Raw genomic sequence first — 19,991 nt, 5'->3', positions numbered from 1 at the left:
GGCCGGGCCGCTGCTCCCTCCCCGCCGCGCCTGCTCGGAGCCGGGGCCGGGGGGAGCCATGCCGGGGCCGGGGGGAGCCGAGCCGGGGCCGCGGATCGGGGCTGGGGCCGTGGCCGCCGCCGCGCTGCTGGCGCTGCTGGTCCCCGCCGCCGGCAGCTCCGCGGCCGCCGGCTGCGAGGTGCCCCCGAGCCACCGCTTCGACTGCGGCCCCGAGCGGCTGCTGGCGCGGGCGGGCTGCGAGGCGCGGGGCTGCTGCTACGCCCCCGCCGCCTCCGGTGCCGGCGGGGGCCCGCCCTGGTGCTTCTTCCCCCGCGGCTACCGCAGCTACCGGGCGGAGAACCTGACGGCCACCGCCCGCGGCTACACGGCCCGGCTCCGCCGCGTCGCCCCCAGCTTCTTGCCGGGGGACGTGGGCATCCTGCGGCTGGACGTGGCGCTGGAGACCGAGAGCCGCCTGCGCTTCACGGTGCGCCCGGTCCCCTCCCGGCTGCGCCCGCCGCCCCCGGCCCCGGCTGAGCCCCTGTCCCTGCCCGCAGCTCCGGGACCCGGCCCGGCAGCGCTACGAGGTGCCCCTGGCCACGCCGCGGGTGAGCGCCCGGGCGGCCTCCACGCTCTACGGGGTGCAGGTCCACGAGGATCCCTTCGGCCTCGTCGTCTCCCGGTGGCCCGGCGGCCAGGTCCTGTAAGTGATGTCCTGCACCGAGCGGGGCTGAAGGCTCCCCGTGCTGCCCTGCTGCGTCCCATGGGTCCCACAGCAGCAGTGGCGTATCTGCCCCGACCTTTGCCGTTACCGTGGCTCAGCGGTAGGCACGGAGGGGAAGCAGGAATCCCAGGGCTGAGCCGAAGCCTGGGTCTGTGTCGTGCTGTGACTGCAGCGCCCGGTTATGAGTGCTCGTGGCCCTCCCAGAGCTGGAGGGTCTCCGTCTCCTCCGGCCCTCACACCAGGGCTGTTTGCAGAGGCCCCGTTTCTCCCCGGCAGGCTGAACACCACCGTCGCGCCCCTGTTCTTCGCAGACCAGTTCCTGCAGATCTCCACCTCCTTGCCCTCTCGTTTCATCTCTGGGCTGGGGGAACACCTGGCACCGCTCGTTCTCGACACGGCCTGGACCAAGGTCACGCTCTGGAACCGGGACATGGCGCCAGTGGTACGGACGGGGCTGGGGGGAGGGAGGCATCTCGCCCACGGCTTTGTGCTGTAGGGCTCCACGGTACTGGGGGCTGAGACCCCATGGGAAGGGGCCCATCCCAGCAGCCCGGGGCAGAGCTGTGCTACCTGGGCAGCGATCTGCAACCCTAACCCTTACCCTAACGCTACCACTAACTCCTAAACCTAACCCGAACCCTAACCCAACCCCCTAATCCTAATACTAACCCCTAAGCCAAACCCTAACCCTAAACCTCTAACCCTAATGCCTAACCCTCATCCCTAACCGTAACCCTAACCCTAACCCTAACCCATAAGCCAAACCCTAACCCTAACCCTCTAGCCCTAACCCTCTAGCCCTAACCCGAACCAGAAACCTAACCTGAACCCTAACCCTAACCCTAAACCCTAACACTAACCCTAACCCTAGCCCTAAACCTTACCCTAACCCTAACCCTATCCCCTAACCCTAACCCCTAACCCTAACCTGAGCCCTAATCCTAACCCTAACCCTAACCCTTACATAAACCAAACCCTAACCCTAACCCCTAATCGTAAAACCTAACCCTAACCCTAACCCCAACCCAAACCATAACACTAACCCTCTAACCCTAAACCCTAACCCTAATCCGTAATCCTAACCCCTAACCCTAACCCTCTAACCTTAACCCAAACCCTAACCCTAACCCTAACCCTACTCCCTAATCCTAACACTAACCCCTAAGCCAAATCCGAACACTAACCCTAACCCTAAACCTCTAACCCTAATTTCTAACCCTAACCCCTAACCCTAACCCTCTAAAACTCACCCGAACCCTAACCCTAACCCTAATTGTAACGCTAAACCTAACCCTAACCCATAAACTTACCCTAACCCTAACCCTAACTGTAACCCTAACCCAAACCCTAACCCTAACTCCTAACCCTGACCCCTAAGCCTTAACCCTCTAACCCTAACCCAAACCCTTATACTAACCCAAACACGAACCCCTAACCCTAACCCTCTAATTCTAACCCTAACACTAACCCAAACATCTAACCCTAATCCTAACCCTAAACCCTAAGCCAAACCCGAACACTAACCCTAACCCTCTAAACCTCACCCGAACCCTAAACCTAACCCTAACCCTAACCCTCTAACCATAACCCTAACCCGAACCCTAAACCCTAACCCGAACCCTAACCCTAACCCTAACCCTACCCCCTAATCCTAACGCTAACCCCTAAGCCAAACCCTAACCCTAACGCTAAAACCCTAACCTTAATCCCTTACCATAACCCCTAACCCTAACCCTCTAACCCTAACCCGAATCCTAACCCTAACCCTAAACCCCTAACACCTACCCTAACACAAACCCAAACCCTAAGCCTAAACCCTAACCCTAACCCAAACCCTAACCCTAAACCCCTAACCCTAATCCCTAACCCTAACTACTAACACTAAAACTCTAATCCTAACCTGAACCCTAACACTAACCCTAACTCTAAACCCTTAACCCTTAACCCCTAACCCTAACCCAAACCCTAACCCTAACCCTAACCCTACTCCCTAATCCTAACACTAACCCCTAAGCAAAACCCAAACACTAACCCTAACGCTAAACCTCTAACCCTAATTTCTAACCCTAACCCCTAACCCTGACCCTCTATACCTCACCCTAACCCTTACCCGAACCCTAACCATAATCCTACCCCCTAATCCTAACCCTAACCCCTAAGCCAAATCGTAACCCTAACCCTAACCCTAAACCCTAACCCGAAACCTTAACCCTCTAGCCCGAACCCTAACCCTAACCCGAACACTAACCCTAACCGTACCCCCTAATCCTAACGCAAACTCCTAAGCAAAACCCTAACCCTAACCCTAAACCCCTAACCCTAATCCCTTACCCTAACCCCTAACCCTAACCCCCTAACCCTAACCTAACCCTAACCCTAACCCTAAGCCTAAGCCTCTAATCCTAACCCGAACCCAAACCCTAACCCTAAACCCTAACCCGAACCCTAACCCTAACCCTACCCACTAATCCTAACACTAACCCTAAACCCCTACCCCTAATCCCTAACCCTAACCGCTAACTCTAACCCCTAACTCTAACCCTAACCCCTAACCCTAACCCCTAACCCTAATGCTAACCCAAACCCTCTAACCATAACCCAAGCCCTAATCCTAAACCCTAACCCTAACCCTAACCGTAACCCTACCCCCAGCCCCTAATCCTAACCCTAACCCCCAAGCCAAACCCTAACCCTAACCCTAACCCTGCTCACCCTGAGCCGAGCAGATGCGAGGGGCAGGCGGGCACCGTGCTGGGGTCTCGGCTGAGCCCCACCGGCAACGCACTGTGCTCTGCTCCAGCCCCAGGTCAACCTGTACGGCTCCCACCCTTTCTACCTGGTGATAGAGGACGGCGGCTTGGCCCACGGCGTCTTCCTGCTGAACAGCAACGCCATGGGTGAGTGCTGCGGAGGCGCTGGGGCACGGGGCTGGACTGAGGGCCAATCCTCATCTCGCTCCTCCGGTGCTCGTGCCTCCCCCAGATGTGGTCCTGCAGCCGAGCCCGGCCCTGACGTGGCGCACGACGGGCGGGATTCTGGACTTCTACGTCTTCCTGGGCCCCGACCCCAAGAGCGTGGTGCGGCAGTACCTGGATGTCGTGGGTAGGGACCCGCAGCAGGATGTGGCCCTGGGGCATGGGCGCTCCTGGGATGCCGGGCGCTGCTGGCAACGAGTGGGTGCTGCCGCTGGCAACGCTGCAGCACGAAGGGCTTGGCAGGTGCCTTTCCCTCGGCTGCTCAGACGTGCTGCCACGCGTGCCAGCTGTTGTGGCTGGGGAGATGCAAATTGTGATCCCCCCCCAGAAGACCCCCAGCCCCTTGCAGCGCTGTGGCTGCGAGCGGGGCAGAGTGAAGCCGCCCACCCTCCTGACTTACAGGGTTCCCGTTCATGCCCCCGTACTGGGGCCTGGGCTTCCACCTCTGCCGCTGGGGCTACTCCTCCACCACCACCACCCGGCAGGCCGTGGCCAACATGTCGGCCGCCCGATTCCCCCTGGTAGGTGGCGGCCGGGGCCCAGTGAGCGTGGTGGGCCCGAGGGACACCTGTCCCGGTTAGCGGGGCACAGCGGTGTATGGGGAGGCCGTCTCCTTCCTGAGCACTGCCGCTGGCTCTGCAGGACGTGCAGTGGAACGACCTGGATTACATGGATGCTAAGAGGGATTTCACCTTCAACAAGGAAACGTTTAAGGACTACCCGGACATGGTGCGGGATTTCCACCAGCGAGGCCTGCGCTACGTGATGATCGTGGTGAGCAATGCCTTCAGTTTGCCCCAGGGCGGGTGACAGCTCCAGCTGGGCCCTGGCCTTCACGTGCAGGCCGTGCTGCTTCCTCGGGCTGTGTCTTCGCCCTTTGCTGCCCCAAGGTTTTGCAGGATTTCTGGCAGGCAACCAGCAGGAGCAGGGCTGGGCGCGCAGGATGCTGTTCCCTGTCCTTGCTGGTGAAACCCCAGCTTTGTACCCCGGCAGGATCCCGGGATCAGCAGCTCAGGGCCTCCTGGCACCTACAAGCCCTACGATGATGGACTGAAGCGAGGGGTGTTCATCCGAAATGCCACGGGGCAGCCCCTCATCGGGAAGGTACGTTGTGGCATCGGCCCCTGTCCCTGTGGCTGGGGGCTTAGGGGGCTGTGGGGCAGCGGCTGCAAGAGGGAGAGGAACATGCAGGGGCAGCCCTGCTGAAAAGCGGGGTGGAGGGGACAGGGACGGGGGTGGCGTGGCTCTGCCCTGCGCTGCCTCCCTCCTGCAGGTGTGGCCGGGCCCGACGGCTTTCCCAGACTTCACCAACCCAGAGACGCACGAGTGGTGGCACGACATGGTGAAGGACTTCCACGACCAGGTGCCCTTCGATGGCATGTGGATTGTGAGTGGCCGTTCCCCCACCGGCAGAGCTCCGGGATGCAGCTCCCAGCTCCTTCCCCGCCCCTCTGCCGGGTCCCCCCAGAAGCGAGGGCTCCCCCTCCCCCCAGGACATGAACGAGCCATCCAACTTCGTGGAGGGCTCCCAGGACGGCTGCCCCAACAACAGCCTGGAGAAGCCCCCATACGTGCCAGGTGAGCAGAGCGGGGCCGGCCCGAGGCTGGGGGCACGGAGGTTGCTGCAGCGGGTGAGGCTCTGCCCGGCTGCCCCGAGCTCGCCCTCGCCGCCTCCTCTCCCCTGCAGGTGTGTTCGGGGGACGCCTCCAGGCAGGAACCATTTGTGCCTCCAGCCAGCAATACCTCTCCTCGCACTACAACCTGCACAGCCTGTACGGGCTGACCGAGGCCATCGCTTCCCATGAGTAAGCCTGGGCTCCTGCTGCAGCTCCTGCGGGAAAGCTTCCCCCCGACAGGAGACCGCCCCAGGAGCCCCAGGGAGCTGTAGCCCATCAGCTCCCCTGGGGGGGAGCTGGGGATGCTGGAGCCACCCAGGTGGGGGAGAGGCACCTCCCTGCACCACGACAAACGGCTTGGGCATGGGGAAGGGCTGCAGCGAACGGGCGAGGGGTTGGTTTGTAGCGCAGCGTGCTTTGTGCTGCTGCTGGGAGCCACCAGCGCAGGGCTGAGCCCCTTCCACAGCCAGGCTGAGCCGCCTCCTTCCTGCAGCGCTCTGGTGAGGATCCGGGGCAAGCGTCCCTTCGTCATCTCACGCTCCACCTTCGCTGGGCACGGCCGCTACGCTGGGCACTGGACGGGGGACGTCGAGAGCAGCTGGGAGCAGCTGTCCTACTCCGTGCCAGGTAGGCTGTGGGGCCGCATCCAGCCCCTGCTCCCTTCGGGGCTTCCCTGGGGGCTGGCCCAGCGCCACCGAGCCCCCGTTCCCTCTGTGTCCCCTCCACAGAGGTGCTGCTCTTCAACCTCTTCGGGGTGCCGCTGGTGGGTGCCGACATCTGCGGGTTTTGGGGCAACACATCCGAGGAGCTGTGCGTGCGCTGGACCCAGCTGGGCGCCTTCTACCCCTTCATGAGGAACCACAATGACCACGGCAACCGGGTGAGCGCGGGGCCAGGAGCCCTTGCCCTGGTGGGCACTGCACTGGGTGGGCTGGGGGCGGCTCTGAGGCCGAGGCTGGGCCGTGCTCATGGGGCCAGGCTCCGGCACGCGGGGCGTCCGTCGTGTCTCCCCGGCAGGCGCTCACCGACCGTCCCTGTGCTGCCTGAGCATCCCGCTTTGGCTTCTCCCCTGCAGCCGCAGGAGCCGTATGCCTTCAGCCCGGCCGCCAAGGACGCCATGAGGAAAGCCCTCCGCCTCCGCTACTCCCTCCTGCCCTACCTCTACACCCTCTTCCACAGGGCTCATGCCACCGGGGAGACGGTGGCGCGGCCGCTCTTCCTCGAGTGAGTGCTGCGGCAGGGGTGGCAGGAGGGCTGTGGCCGGCAATGCTCTGGGGCTGCACTGCCGCCCGCCGTCCCTCCCCAGGTTCCCCAAAGACCCCAACACCTGGACTGTGGACCGCCAGCTCCTGTGGGGCGGGGGGCTGCTCATCACGCCGGTGCTGGAGGCAGGACAGACCAAAGTCAGCGGCTACTTCCCGGCTGGGACGTGGTACAGCCTCGCAGGGGTAGGTGCTGCCGCTGGGCTCCTGGGAACGGCCACCCCATTCCTCCATCCCATCCCTCCTGGGTGGCGGGCCCATTGAGCTTTCCCCAGATCAGCTCTTGAGGACTTCTGCCTCCCGTGAGGCTTCACTCGTGGTAGCGTGAGGGCTGCGGCGCTCAGCTGGGATCCCCCGTGGGCACGCTGACCCCTGAGACCTGTCCTTTATTTTTCTTCTTTAGGACTCGACCATCCACAGCAAAGGCCAGTGGATCCTCTTGCCAGCTCCCCTGGACACCATTAACGTGCACGTCCGAGCAGGGCACATCCTGCCCCTGCAGGTGAGTCCCTCAGCGTTGCCACCCCGCTGGCAGCCTGACCCCGTGCGTGCCTGGCCGAGCTGCAGGTGTTCAGCCAGGCCTGGGGACACACCAGTGGGGTTGCTGTGTCTGATCCTGCACCCCCCGTGCCCCCAGGAGCCTGCGTTCAGCACTGCCGAGTCCCGCAAGAAGGGGATGGCCTTGGTGGTGGCCCTGACGCCGGACGGCTTCGCCCGGGGAGAGCTGTTCTGGGACGATGGGGAGAGCTGGCAGAGCTTCGAGAAGGGGGACTACACCGAGACCCTCTTCCTGGCCGCACATGTGAGCGTGGGAGGGGGGTTGTTTGGGCACGGCTCTGCAGCCACCTGCAGGTGCTGTCCCCTGGGGCACACGCAGTGGTGGGCAGCCCCCTGCCCTGCCGCAGCAAGCCCCCATCATGATGAAATCACCAGAATGAGCCCCGGCCTCGCAGGCACCAGTGTCCCTGTGGGCTGCTCTTGGCGTGTTTAGGGCACGGGGCAGCGGCAGGCAGTGTTGGCTGGGGTGAGGTGCGGGCGCTTGGAGAAGCCCTGGGGCCTGGTGGCCCAGGGTGACTGTCCCCACTGTCCCCGCAGGGCGCCGTGCTCAGCCAGATCCTGCGGGCGAGCAGCCACCTCGATGGGATCCTGCTGGAGGCCGTGACCATCCTGGGTGTCACCAGCCCTCCCCGGCAGGTCCTGGCCAATGGTGCCCGCGTGGAGGACTTCTCCTACCGCAGCAACACCCAGGTGAGCGCTGGGCCTGCCCGCGAGCGGCTCTGAGCCTGCAGGAGAGGGTGGCTGCGGGGCGCAGCTGGGGGCTGGCGGGGTTTGGCCCCAGCGATGGCACCGGGTCTGCTTTGTTTGCACCGAGCAGTAAAGGGCTGCCCAGTAAGGCTGGGTCACCTGCCCTGGCAGGATTCAGCCACGCAAGGGGACGAGTGTGGGGAAAAGGTGGGCAGAGAGGATGGGGTGTGCGGTGATGGGACCGGAGCTCTGCAGGGAGCAGCGGCACAGCTCTGCCCTGGGGGTCTGTCATTGGAAGCCTTCCCTGGGGAGCACCCGGGCAGTGGGAGGCGTGGGGGCTGCCCTCCCAACCGCTGACCCTTCCTTTGCCTCCTCAGGTGCTGAGCATCCCCGTGTCGCTGCCGATGTGGGAGCAGTTTGTGATCACTTGGTCCTGAGCCGGTGACCGCCTCCACGCGCAGCCGGTGGGGTCAGGTGCTGCTGCACCATTGTGCCCTGCGGCCAGATGCCTTCGTCTCTACTGAAAAGCAGCACAAAACGCGGCTCCTGTGCTGTGAGCCCGGCTGTCCTTCGTGCTGAAATGCATTAACTTGAGGTGTATAAACTGGACTCGCTCTGGCAAGCTCAAAGAACCCTTAAGGGATGGGGAAAAACCCTCATCTCCTTCAAGACGGGGAAAAAAAGACCCAAGTGCCTTGTGAGACAGCAAACCTGTCAACGTGCCAAACTGGCGCCCTGCCGAAAGACTATGGGGATTCTTCTCATTGTGGTTTTGGGATGGACACAGGAGAGATGAGTCCCTTCTGTGCACTGGGCTCTGCTGTTTGGTGTCTGCTGGGTGATGGAACACCCGGGGGTGTGGGTGTGGGGAGCCCCTCGTGGCTGCGCCCCAGGGAAGCCTGGAGCTGCCTCCGCGAGGGCTGGGAGCAGGGCTTGGGGAGAAGTACTGTGAATAAAGAGCGGCTGTTTGCTCCAAGCAGTCGGTGTTGCTGCAGCCTCAGGACACACGGTATCTGTGCCGTTCTCTGCCAGCCTCAGAACTGTCCTAAAATCGGTGCTGGCCTCTGGCTCAGCCCTCTCCTTGGCATGGACACCCTGGCTCCATCCCTGACATGGGTGCCTGTGCCCTTTGCAGGCATTGCCCCATTTCCCAGCATGGCAGGGGACGGCCTGGAGCTCACCCACTGGAATGGGGGGCAGCCGGTGCCACAGCCCCTGCCCCCTGTTCGTCGCCGAGGCTGGGGCACGAAGAGAGGTGGGAGGCCAGGGCAGCCCTACGCTGGGTGCCTGGTGTGGCCACCCCAGAGCTGGGGCCGCGTCCCCAGGCCCCTCCACACCCCCAGTTCTGGGTCACTGGGGTGAGGGTCACTGGCAGCCCCTGGGCGAGCACACCTCAGAGACTCTGTAGGCTCTGTGTGTTTTGCCAAATTAAACCGTGTCACTTCGGTGTGCTCACTGGGACCTGCTGGCCCATTTCCCCAGGGAGCAGCGGGCACACAGCTCTCCAGAAGGGTTCACAGAGACCGCAGCGCTGAGAGCTGCAGCAGGGGAAGGGTGCTGACAGGGACGTGCTGAACTCCGAGTAGAAACGGAGGCCGCTCCTCCAGAGGCTTTATTGAGGAGCAATTTGGCTTTACAGCTTCTCTGGCTGAGAGTAAAGCCGTGAGGATCCCTTAACGCTTCGGGGATAGAAACGGTGATGCAGAAAGCGCAGCCTCGGGATCCCACGCAGGGATCTGGCACCGGCCCAGCCCAGGGGCAGTGCAGGGTGCTGAGCGAGGCCGGCCCCAGGTCAGCACTGGGATGCACTGGGCGCTCACAGCTCGTTGTGCAGTGGCTGGCACTGCGGGCTCAGCTTCTCCTCCAGGACAGCATCGGGGGCGCACACCCAGGGGTCCCCAGTGTCCCACTGCCACTTGAGTAGCTGCGTGCGAAGCATCTGGAAGACGGCAGCGTACCGGGGATCGGGGGCCAGGTTGTGGCTCTCGGTGGGGTCCTGGCTGCAGTCAAAGAGCTCCCAGCGGTCCCTGTAGTAGTACTGGTGCAGCGTCTTGTCCCAGTGGGTGGGCTGCCCGGCCCTCGTGCGGTTGAGCAGGTCTTGGAAAGTGGGCGAGACGTAGAAGTCCTGGTCGATGGGAAAGGGCATCTTGTAGTTGAGGTTGTGGATGAGGCGGAATTGGTGGTGCTGGATGGCCCTCATGGGATAGTACATGGTCACCTCGTGGTGGCTCTGGCTGCTGAAGGTGGTGGCCCAGGGCTGCTCCTTCTCCAGTGCTGGCAGGAGAGATTTTCCTGTGAGCTGCACCCGCTTTGAGCCAAATAAACTGTAGGAAGGGTAGGGGATGGAGAACCAGTCCAGAATGGTTGGCGTGACATCTGGAGGGGAAGAGAAGAGTGAGAGGAGGGGGCTGCTGCCCATGGGAGCAAACTGAAGCTTGAAGAGGGGGCCAAAAGGTCTCTGGGGCTGCCACCAGGGCTGCGGTGGCCACGCTGCTCGCTCCCGCTGTGGCTGCTTGGGAGGCAGGAGGGACACGACAGCCACACGGGGCTGGGGCTGGTGCAGTGCAGGGGATGCAGCACAGCCCTGATGGGACATCCCTGCGGGGCACAGCGGCTCCGTGCTCTGTCCTCTCCCTTCCCACAGCCTGGCATGGCGATGCTGAGAGCTGCGGGCTGCCCTCGGGGAGGGGACCCCGAGATTCCAGCCTGGGCAGAGCGGGGAATTGGCCGTGCCCCTCGGGCACAGCTCTGCTCCCTCCCCGAGGGCTCTTACCCAGGAGGCTGGCGAAGGCCGGGCTGACCTGGCCCCAGCGCCCAGTGTGCTCCGGGGAGGAGAGCAGCAGGGGCTCGGCCGTGCCCGACCGGTAGAGGTTGGTCCTGCCGCTGGGGAAGGGGATGCCGTTGTCGGAGGTGTAGATCACCAGCGTGCTGTTGAGGAAGCCAGCACGCCGCAGCTCCTCCAGGACCAGCCCGATCCCTGCGGACGGCAGAGCAGAGCTGGGTGGCTGCGGGAGGGCCCTCTGCGTGCACGGGTGCCGGCCCAAGCCTGGCAGCTCCTACCTTGGTCCATGCGCCCAATGGTCGTGTACTGGGCTGCCAGGTCCGCCCGGGCAGCCGGCGTGTCTGGAACAAAGGGAGGGACCTACATGGAAAAAGGGGAAGTGGCACATGGTGGCCCTGGGGAGGGATGTCACAGGCACACCAGGCAGCCTTCGCCCACCACGTTGATGCTGACGGCAGTGACGGAGGTTTGCGCAGCCCCCGGGACCCCCCCGTGGTCCCCTGTAGCCCCACAGGCCCGCACCTGCACTTCCTCTGGGTGGTAGAGCTGTGGCTTCCAGTCAGGGATCCGGCCCATGCCACTCTCTCCGTTGCCGAATTTCTCACAAAAGGCCCCGTATTGGGGCTGGGAGTGCCCGCAGCGGTGGGGGTCGTGGAAGGCAACATAAAGGAAGAAAGGCCTAGAGATCGGGGGAGAGGGTGGAGGGGGTGTAGCGAGGGGCTGCCCTTGCCCCCCCAGACCCCCCTGGTCAGAGACACCCCCTGTGTCCCCTGGCAGGGTGCTCAGGGCCCCGTGGCGGCTCAGCCCCGTCCCAGGGACACACGGTCCGTCTCACCTCGTGTCCGTCTCACCTCGTGTCCTGGCTCTGGAGGAAGCGCCGGACGAGCTCTTTGATTCGGGTGATGTTCCTCCCCACCTGCAGGACCGAACTGTTCTCCTCCGTGTAGGCGAAGTCAAAGGGGTAGACGGCCCCAGGCCCAACGTGCTTCTTCCCAATTATCCCTGCGGGGACGCAGCCACGCGGTGTGCCGGGAGAACCCAGCCGGCAGCACCGAGCAGAGGCAGGGGCCCAGCTGGCGCTGTGTAACCCGTGGGCCGTTCTCTCGCCCGGCCGGCGCTGGAGCACGGAGGGGAGGTTTCCCTGCCCGTTTCACCGGCCCGGGGGCTCCGTACCCGTGCGGACATTTGCCTGGCTGAGCAGCTGGGGCAGGCTCCGCACGCCGTCGAAGGAGTTGAAGTGGTGCACGTCCTGGTGCAGCCCGTACATCCCGTTCTGGTGCTGCGGATGGGGGAGACCACGAGGCTGGGCGATGCCAGCCCCAGAGCACCCAGCCGTGCCCGGACCGTGGCTGCGGCGTGGGGAGCGGGTCCGGGTCCGGGGGGGGGGGGGCGGCTGGGGGCGCCCACCTGGGGCAGCCCGGTGAGGATGCTGGCCCGGCTGGGGGAGCAGCTGCTGGCGGCGGTGAAGGCGTTCTGGAAGAGGAGGCTGCGGCGGGCCAGCGCGTCCAGGGCGGGCGTGCGGATGGCCGAGTTGTTGTAGGCGCCGCTCTCGAAGCCGCCGTCGTCCGCTGCGGGGAAGGGGCGCGGGGTGAGGGGGGGGGGGGGGCCGCTGCGGGCGGCCGGGGCGCTGCGGGGTCGGGAGGGAACCGGGGAGGGTTCGGGGGGGGGTCCGCGCTCACCCAGCAGCAGCAGCGCGTTGCGGGCGGGGGCTGCGCCGAGCCGGAGCGCGCCCAGCAGCAGCGGCAGCGCCCAGGGCCGCATGGCACCGACACCGGCCCCGGTATCGGCCCCGGCAGCGGCCCCGGTAGCGACGGCCCCGTCCCCGGCAGCGGCGGGGCTCGGCGGCCCCGGCTCCTCCTCTGCCCGTCACATGAGGCTGCCCGGGCGGCTCAGATCCGGCCCGGGAGGGGCCCTCCCGGATGCACCGGGAGCTGCCGGCAGCGCGCAGGGAGCGGAGATCGCGGGGGGTCCCGCACGGACCCGCACGGCCCCGCACGGCCCCGGCCCCGCAGCGGCTCGCGGGCTGCTCTCTCCGGTGGCCTCTGCCCCCGGGGCCGGGAGCCTCGGGACGGCGGCGAGCGCCGGCGGGCGCTGATCCGGCGGTACCGGGCGGTACCGGGCGGTATCGGGCGGTATCGGGCGGTATCGGGCGGGCCCCCCCGGGATGCCGCCAGCCCCCCGCCGAGCCCGGCCGGCGCCGCGCCTGCCTTGAACCATGTGGGCGCGGGGTCCCCCCGAGCCCCGGCGGCGCTGCTGGCTCCGGGCGGTGCGGAGGCGGCTGCCGATCCTGGGCTGGCTGCCCCGCTACTCGCCGGGCTGGCTGCAGCTCGACCTGATCGCCGGCGTGACCGTGGGCCTCACGGTGGTGCCGCAGGCGCTGGCGTACGCCGAGGTGGCCGGCCTGCCCCCGCAGGTGGGTGTCCAGACCCCGGGCAGAGCCGGGAGCCCGCAGCCACCGGGGGCCGGGGGGGACCGGGGGCAGCCCCACGCGTGGGGACGTGCCGCGTGTGCTCGGGCTGGGGGCAGCTCAGGCTGTGCTCCCAGCACCGTGCTGAGCGCGCCTTTGTCCCCGCGCAGTACGGCCTCTATTCCTCCTTCGTGGGCTGCTTTGTCTACTGCTTCCTGGGAACTGCCAAGGACGTGACGCTGGGTCCCACCGCCATCATGTCGCTGCTCGTCTCCTCTTACGCCTTCCATGACCCTGTCTATGCCGTGCTGCTCACCTTCCTGGCTGGCTGCATCCAGCTGGCCATGGGGCTCCTGCACCTTGGTGAGATGCTGCTGCCGTGTGCTGTCATATTTTGGGGACGTCTCCTGGAGTTGTTCCCTGCTCTGTGCTCTCTGAGATGCTGGGGTTGTCCTGCTAACGCTTGTGACGGCTCTGTGTGCGTGCAACCCCCCCGCACTCCCCAGCAGGGCCAGCAGTGTACTTACTGCCCCCTGTCCCATGCAGGTTTCCTGCTGGACTTCATCTCCTGCCCAGTCATAAAAGGCTTCACATCGGCTGCGTCCATCACCATTAGCTTCAACCAGGTCAAGGTAAGGGCTGCTGATCTGCTCCACACTTCTCGCCTGCTCTCTCCTGGAGCTGGCTGTGCTGCGGAGCTGAGGTGCTTAGCGATGGGCTGGGAGTGAGAGGGAGGAGCCGCAAAGGGGACGAGGTCCCCCTGCCAGCCCTGGTGAGCCCCATCCCCGAGCGCTCTGCTCAGAGCAGACCAAGCTGAACACGGCCACCTCCTGCGACCAGCAAGGGGTGAGAGCTGGTGGCCATGGGGACAACGGTGAAACCACGGCAGGGGGTTGATTTGGCCACTGGCAGGAGGTGCTGGGTGAGCGGGATGGGAGCTTTGATGGGCTTGCAGCTCTGCCGGGCCCTCCCTGGCCTCCGGCGCCTGCAGCACTCTGGCTCTTCTGGAGCTGCAATGCTTCCTTTGTGGTTAACCTAAATCAGACAGACTCAGGGCGATGTGTGAGAAACCAGAGGCCTGGCATTGGCTGAGGTCTGTGGTCACAGCCAGGACCTCACTGGAGCTCCCTCCCAGCTGGGTGCGTGCTCGGGGGTGCAGGACAAGCTGAGGCATCTCAGGGACCTGGGAGAAAATCAGAGCGTTGCTGGGGTCTGCCCATGTGGAGCTGCACCAGGGAATGGCTGTCCCCTTGTGTGCATGGGAACTCGGGGGGGGGTTGCTGCAAGCCGTCCCAGCACCAGCACTGCAGGGCTCTCATGAGGCTTTATCTCTCCGCACAGAACATCCTGGGCCTGCACGGGATCCCTCGGCAGTTTTTCCTGCAGGTGTATGAAACGCTGAGGAGGATTGGGGAGACCAGGTCAGCATCATCCCCATGCCTTCCCTGCTCCATCCCCCCTGCAGCTGCAGGCTCTCGGGCTCTGATGCTTCGCAGCACATCTCCGGTCACACTTGGACTGGTTTCTTGGTCCCTGCCCAGCACTGTGACATGAGACCCTGTTCTCTGCCTTTTCTGTTTGTTCTGGAAATTCAAAATGTCAAAGCACTTGGGCTCCCAAGTGGCTAGAGAGGAGGGATGGGGCAGGCTTGTCCTATTTTCCGCTCCCAGTTAGGTAAATCAGGATTTTTACAGCCCAAAGGCACATCCTTGGGACTGTCTGTGTGTCACAAGCCCTCTTCCAGTTTTTGACAGTCCAAGGGGAGCTCGGGTATCCCTGCAAGGGGAGCATCGGGAGCGAGGTGATGCATTTTGCCAGCAGTGCGGGCAGCGTCCCTGCGAGGGGCCAGCACTGACGTGTGCTGTTGCAGGCCTGGGGACGCCATCCTGGGTCTGGTCTGCCTGGCCACGCTCGCAGGGCTGCGGGCAATGAAGAGCCGCCTGCCCCCCGCCGCCCACACGGAGCCGCTGGCCACCAGGGCCAGCTACCTGATCGTCTGGACCTGCGCCACCGGTGCGTTGGCCTCCATCCCCTGCCTTCCCCTGGCAGCCTCTCCTGCGGCCTCGGCCTCCTCTGGGGCAGGGCAGGGACAGCTCGAGGCTGCTGGGGCCCAGGCCTGAAGTGGGTTGGGGAGGTCGAAGCCTCCCAGGCGGTCCTGCCGTCCTGCCTGCCCCTTCCTAAGGCTGGAAGACCTCGCTGCCCGGGTACCTGCCCGCTCCGTGCTCGCCCACCGCCCCAGGCTCCTGGCACGTTTTCAGGGTTGTTCTCTCCGCTGCAGCACGCAACGCCCTCGTGGTCCTGTTTGCTGGCCTGGTGGCTTACTGCTTCCAGCTGAGGGGCTCCCAGCCGCTGACGCTCACCGGCAGCATCCCCCGCGGCCTCCCCCCCTGCCGGCTGCCGCCCTTCTCCAAGGCTGTGCCCAACGGCACCGTGCCCTTCGGGACGATGGTGGAGGTGGGTGCCAGGCTGGCCGGGCAAGGCTGGCCTCCCCAGGGCTGCTTCCTCGGTCCTCAGCATCCTTGTAAATACCCGGGCGACCCGCATGCCCCGGGGAAGGGGCAGCCCCTCCGCGGGCAGCGGCAGGAGGGGGCTGTGGTGGGGGTCGAACCCTGTCCCTCTGCTACAGCACTCACTGTCCTCCCCTCCAGGACATGGGAGTCGGGCTGGCTGTGGTCCCACTCATGGGCCTGGTGGAGACCGTTGCGATTGCCAAGGCTTTTGGTACAGCTGCGCCGGGCTCCTGCATTTCTGCTGGTGGGAGGTGGGGAGGATGCAAGGGGCTGGGGGGGCTGGGGGCATTCCTCTTCCCATGGGGGCAGCGGTGGGGGGGGGGGGCAGGAGGGTCCCTGTGTTGGGCATGGCCAAGGTTTGGGCAGGAGCTGAGCACTGTCCCTGAGCTGCACTGAGCTGCTGCATCCTGGGGTGCCGGGATGGGGCCCCGTGTTTGCCCCCGGTGCTGCCCCCGCATCGTGCACATGGCGGGCTGAGCCTGCAGGAGGCACTGGGTGATGCTGTGCCTCTTCTTCCAGCCTCGCAGAACAACTACAGGATTGACCCCAACCAGGAGCTGCTGGCCATGGGTAAGAGGCTGCTTGGAGCAGCAGGGCAGGGGGTAGGGATCCAGCCCCAGCACCGCGGTGTCCTGCAATCCTTCCCGGTGGATGCTGCAGACCAGCCCTGGGTGCTGTCCCTGCAGGGTTGCTGCTCGGGGACCTCCTCTGTGTGCAAGGGGACTCCTCAAGCAGGACGAGCAGAGCTCAGGAGTGCGAAGCAATCACAGGCACAAAAATTAGCTGGGGTTTCCTCAGCAGCCTGAGCCCAGCGCACGCAGCGGGACAGGCCCTGCTCCCCATTTCCCACGTGGGATGGAGGTGGCAGTGGTGACACACATTGGCCTCATGGCCCTGGGCAGTGCCTCCTGGAGCTGCTGCATCCCCAGCCCCTCCTTTTCCCCACTGCAGGCTTTGCCAACGTCCTGGGCTCCTTCTTCTCATCGTATCCCGTCACAGGAAGCTTTGGCCGGTGGGTAGCAGGCTGGGGAGCAGGGCCTGGCCTGCGAGGTGCTCATGAGGCTGTGCCGTGAGGGGGCTCCGCGAGACGTCGGGCTAAGGGTGGCATGGGCCCGGTGGGTCCTGGAGGCCGTGTCCTGGTCCCCAGCTGCTCGCACTGGGCCTGGGCTGTGCTCATGCAGCCGCTTCCCTCCCGCCGCCCGTGCGCCGCAGTCCCTGGGGTCTGCGGGCAGCAGAGGGGACGGCGTGCCCGCCTTGTGTTTCAGGACGGCGGTGAACGCGCAGACGGGCGTCTGCACCCCGGCGGGGGGGCTGGTCACAGGTAGGGCTGCGCCTCCTCTCCCCCCAGCCCCAGCACCCGCTCCCGGCCTCGGTGACCCCCCCATGCTCGGGGCCCCGCGGCTCAGGCGCTGCCGCCCTCCTGCAGGCGCCCTGGTGCTGCTCTCGCTGGCGTACCTCACCTCGCTCTTCTACTACATCCCCAAAGCGGCGCTGGCTGCCGTCATCATCTCTGCCGTGGTCCCCATGTTTGACGCCGGGATCTTCAGGACGCTCTGGAGGGTTAAGAGTGAGGGCACAAGCGGGGCGGCCGTGCCTCGGCTCTCCCTGCGAGCCGCCGCGCTGCCCGGACCCATGAGGGATGGCAAGAGGGGGGTTGGCCAGGACCCCAGAAATACCAGACCCTAAGCCCTTTCCAGGGGGCTGCACGCCCAGCACCTCTGGCCTGGGGTTTCTGCCTTTGCTGACCCAAGCACAAGGGCTCTGCCCTCGCTCTGATCACTGTCCCCAACTCAGCTGTGCTGGCTTGGGTCCTGGGGGTGCAGAATTGGGTGCTGAAGCCCCAGACTTTTGCCAGCCAGGCACACAGAGGTTTTTGTGCACGGCCGAGCCTGGGGCTGTCTCTCTTGCAGGGCTGGACCTTGTCCCCCTCTGCGTGACGTTCCTGTTCTGCTTCTGGGAGGTGCAGTACGGCATTGTGGCCGGGGTGCTGGTCTCAGGGATCCTGCTGCTCTACTCCATCGCCAGGCCCCCGCTGAAGGTGGGCTGCTCACCTCGCGTGGGTGCGCTGGGGCCGGCCAGGCTCAACAGGGAGTGGGGAGCAGGGAGGGCGCCCCAGGAGCAGCAAGGGGTGGTGTGGGGCCCTCCTGTCCTGCCGCTGCCCCATCCCAAATCCCCAGACAGCCACCGGCACAGCGCAGGGACGTGTTCAAGGAGCACAAGGACAGGAACACAAGGACCAGCTCGGGGCAGACCCCAGCCCTGAGCTCCCTGTGGCTCATCCCCCCCCGGGGGTCTTGTGCAGGTGTCGGGGCAGGGCATGCTGCTGGTGCAGCCGGGGAGCAGCCTGCACTTCCCAGCCATCGAGCACCTCCGGGATGTCATCTGCAGCCGCGCTCTGTCAGGTACCGCACCCCCGGCCACCAGCTTGAGCTGGGGACTGGGCTGGGCTCTGGTGTCCACCCAGAGCACTTCTGGGGGAGGCAGGCATGGGCTGAGCCCTGCAGGCTGTGGCTCTAAGCAGGCACTGACCGGCTTCCCTGCGGTGGGGACTCCTGAGATTGTCTTGTCCCTTCTAGCAGTGTGTGGCTCGCTAGGGATGGGATGCGTGGTGGCCCGGCTGAGCTCAAATGCAGCTTTGGGCTGCCTGATCCGCAGGGCTGAGTCCTGCTCTAAGAGCTGCGTCCCCTGTGCTTATCAATTCTGTACTCATAATGGGAAACGACCGTATGCTCTTCTTTCAGCAGCACGCTCACCGTGCTCCATCATCCTGGACTGCCACCGCATCAGCAGCATCGATTACACGGTGGTGGTGGGGCTGGCAGAGCTGCTGCAGGAGCTGCGCAAGCACGGCATCTCGCTGGCCTTCTGCAGTCTGCAGGTACGTGGCGGCCACGCGCAGCCCCAGCCCAGCCGGCACTGTGCCAGCCCTGCTTGCCAGCGGGAAGGTCTGCACGGGTGGGCTCGGCCTTCCCCACACCAGGGAGAGCCCTCGGGTCGCCCCAGCCAGCAGGGCCACCGCTCCCATCTCCCGTGCAAAGCAAGGATGCGGCCACCTCTTGGTAGCACCTTCAGCTCATGGAGGTGGAGGCTGCAGCATCCGAGTCCGGCTGCGGGATGCGGGGCGGGGGCAAAGGCTGCAGCTCCTGCGCAGGCACACGCTGCCCTGGGCTGCCCGGAGGGCTCTGAGCCCCTGGCAGAGGGGAACCCGCCGGCTCCGGGCTCCCCAGCTGCAGTTTCTCTGCCCTCAGGACCAGGTTCTCCGAGCCCTGCTGGCTGCAGACCTGGAAGGATTCCGACATTTCCCCAGCTGGGAGGAGGCAGGTGAGGCTTCGGGCTGCCCAGCTGTGGCAGGATGCTCTCGGGGCTGCTGGCAAGCAGGAGCCCAGCCTGCGGGAAGTTGGATTCGGGACTAGCACTGGATTAACTCTGTCCTGCTTTCCCCCTTCCTTGCTCAGAGCGGTGCAGCGGAGCGGAGCCGGGAGGCAGCGGGGCAGTCCCCTTCGACAGCACCAGCACCAGCGAGAGCTCGCTGCTGCCCACGGGGCTCATCCAGTGAGGCAGAGGAGCCGCGTGGGGCTTTCTCAGGACCACGTCTCCTTGCCCGAGCAGCTGTTCCCGATGGCCCCGGAGGCTGCACGCCCTGTGCAGGCAGGGCAATGCCCGGCAGTGTGGGGGAGAGACGGCAAAGGCGGGGGAGTGACCTGGAGGGTCCCTATCGCTGCCACCGGGAGTCACCCCCCCTCCATTCCAGGCTGGCCCCATCCTGGGAGCAGCTGCCTTTTTTAAATCGGATGTTTTATTTTTGGAAACTTTTCTTACTCTGATCCGTTTCGAGCTCTGACACAGAGCGTGCTCTTGTCACCATGAGTTTCAAGGATGCTGGAGCTGCCCTGCACGCCCAAGGCCGTGCTGCAGTTCTCAAGCTCAGGCTGCCAGGAAAAAAAAAAAAAAAAAGAACAACATTGATTATTTTGCTTCTTACTGATCCCTCTTGGTTTGTGGGATTTTCTGCCGGACTCTGCCCTTCAGCAGGGCTGGGCTGTCCCACCTGGGCACTGCAGGGCTACGGCTGTCCTCCCACCTCTCGCCAGACTTCTGCTGGCCACCCCAGGGGACAGCTGCCGTGCCGTCAGTCTCTGTTTGCCTTGCTGTGAAATGGGTGTTGCCAGACAGTGGGGCATGGGTCTGGGATCCACAGCAAAGCAGTTCTCCTGAGCTGCAGTTGGCTGACCCCCTCCCGTACGGAGGGCATAATAAAACAGTAATTACAAATGACTTGGCGTGCATCTCTGTCTTCCTTTGGAAAAGATGCTTTTGTGGGGGGGAGGAAAAATTAAGCTCTAATTTCTTGGTGCAGCTGAGGACAAAGCAAAGAAATGAAACCGAAACCAGTTCTTCAGTTCCTGCTGTGCTCCCGCACAGTTCCTCATGGTCAAAGGTTGTGCGGTGACAGTGGCGGTGCCCGGGAGCTGCGAAGCTGCGAGGGCCGGG

At 64.8% G+C, this 19,991-nt stretch overlaps 3 protein-coding genes across 7 annotated transcripts; 2 read left to right on the top strand and 1 right to left on the bottom strand.

Moving 5' to 3' along the window:
• The first annotated feature begins 58 nt into the window (after positions 1-58).
• On the top strand, positions 59-8,777 carry GAA (alpha glucosidase). The gene is made up of 19 exons (XM_035568682.1): positions 59-466; positions 537-682; positions 980-1,145; positions 3,504-3,600; positions 3,686-3,805; positions 4,081-4,199; positions 4,321-4,452; positions 4,672-4,782; positions 4,952-5,065; positions 5,172-5,256; positions 5,366-5,483; positions 5,788-5,921; positions 6,023-6,174; positions 6,370-6,518; positions 6,601-6,742; positions 6,960-7,058; positions 7,194-7,358; positions 7,652-7,804; positions 8,179-8,777. Exons 1-19 carry the CDS (start codon positions 59-61, stop codon positions 8,236-8,238), a joined length of 2,670 nt encoding a protein of 889 aa, XP_035424575.1. The 3' UTR covers positions 8,239-8,777.
• Positions 8,778-9,384: 607 nt separating this feature from the next.
• Positions 9,385-12,457, bottom strand: SGSH (N-sulfoglucosamine sulfohydrolase). 2 transcript variants are annotated; one of them, XM_035568683.2, is made up of 8 exons: positions 12,263-12,453; positions 11,991-12,151; positions 11,757-11,862; positions 11,435-11,585; positions 11,106-11,262; positions 10,862-10,943; positions 10,575-10,778; positions 9,385-10,177 (listed from the first exon to the last, which is right to left on the bottom strand). In XM_035568683.2, exons 1-8 carry the CDS (start codon positions 12,342-12,344, stop codon positions 9,618-9,620), a joined length of 1,503 nt encoding a protein of 500 aa, XP_035424576.2. In that variant the 5' UTR covers positions 12,345-12,453; the 3' UTR covers positions 9,385-9,617. The 2 variants fall into 2 exon arrangements, with proteins under 2 accessions (XP_035424576.2, XP_050570279.1); XM_050714322.1 differs by lacking the exon at positions 10,575-10,778 and having other exon boundaries at positions 12,263-12,457.
• A 220-nt stretch (positions 12,458-12,677) lies between these two features.
• On the top strand, positions 12,678-19,775 carry SLC26A11 (solute carrier family 26 member 11). 4 transcript variants are annotated; one of them, XM_035568715.2, is made up of 16 exons: positions 12,682-12,996; positions 13,161-13,353; positions 13,537-13,622; positions 14,332-14,411; positions 14,861-15,003; positions 15,269-15,444; positions 15,639-15,711; positions 16,020-16,070; positions 16,452-16,512; positions 16,766-16,821; positions 16,927-17,067; positions 17,411-17,538; positions 17,803-17,902; positions 18,242-18,378; positions 18,749-18,821; positions 18,956-19,198. In XM_035568715.2, exons 1-16 carry the CDS (start codon positions 12,799-12,801, stop codon positions 19,054-19,056), a joined length of 1,797 nt encoding a protein of 598 aa, XP_035424608.1. In that variant the 5' UTR covers positions 12,682-12,798; the 3' UTR covers positions 19,057-19,198. The 4 variants fall into 4 exon arrangements, with proteins under 4 accessions (XP_035424607.1, XP_050570278.1, XP_035424608.1 ...); XM_035568716.2 differs by having other exon boundaries at positions 12,683-12,996; positions 18,245-18,378; XM_035568714.2 differs by lacking the exons at positions 16,766-16,821; positions 16,927-17,067 and having other exon boundaries at positions 12,678-12,996; positions 18,956-19,775.
• The last annotated feature ends 216 nt before the right edge of the window (positions 19,776-19,991 follow it).

The sequence above is a fragment of the Cygnus atratus genome, chromosome 18 (genome assembly GCF_013377495.2).
Source record: "Cygnus atratus isolate AKBS03 ecotype Queensland, Australia chromosome 18, CAtr_DNAZoo_HiC_assembly, whole genome shotgun sequence".
NCBI classification, from domain to species: domain Eukaryota; kingdom Metazoa; phylum Chordata; class Aves; order Anseriformes; family Anatidae; genus Cygnus; species Cygnus atratus.
The sequence above is the reverse complement of the archived record's forward strand: the minus strand, read 5'-3'. Positions and strand labels throughout refer to the sequence as shown.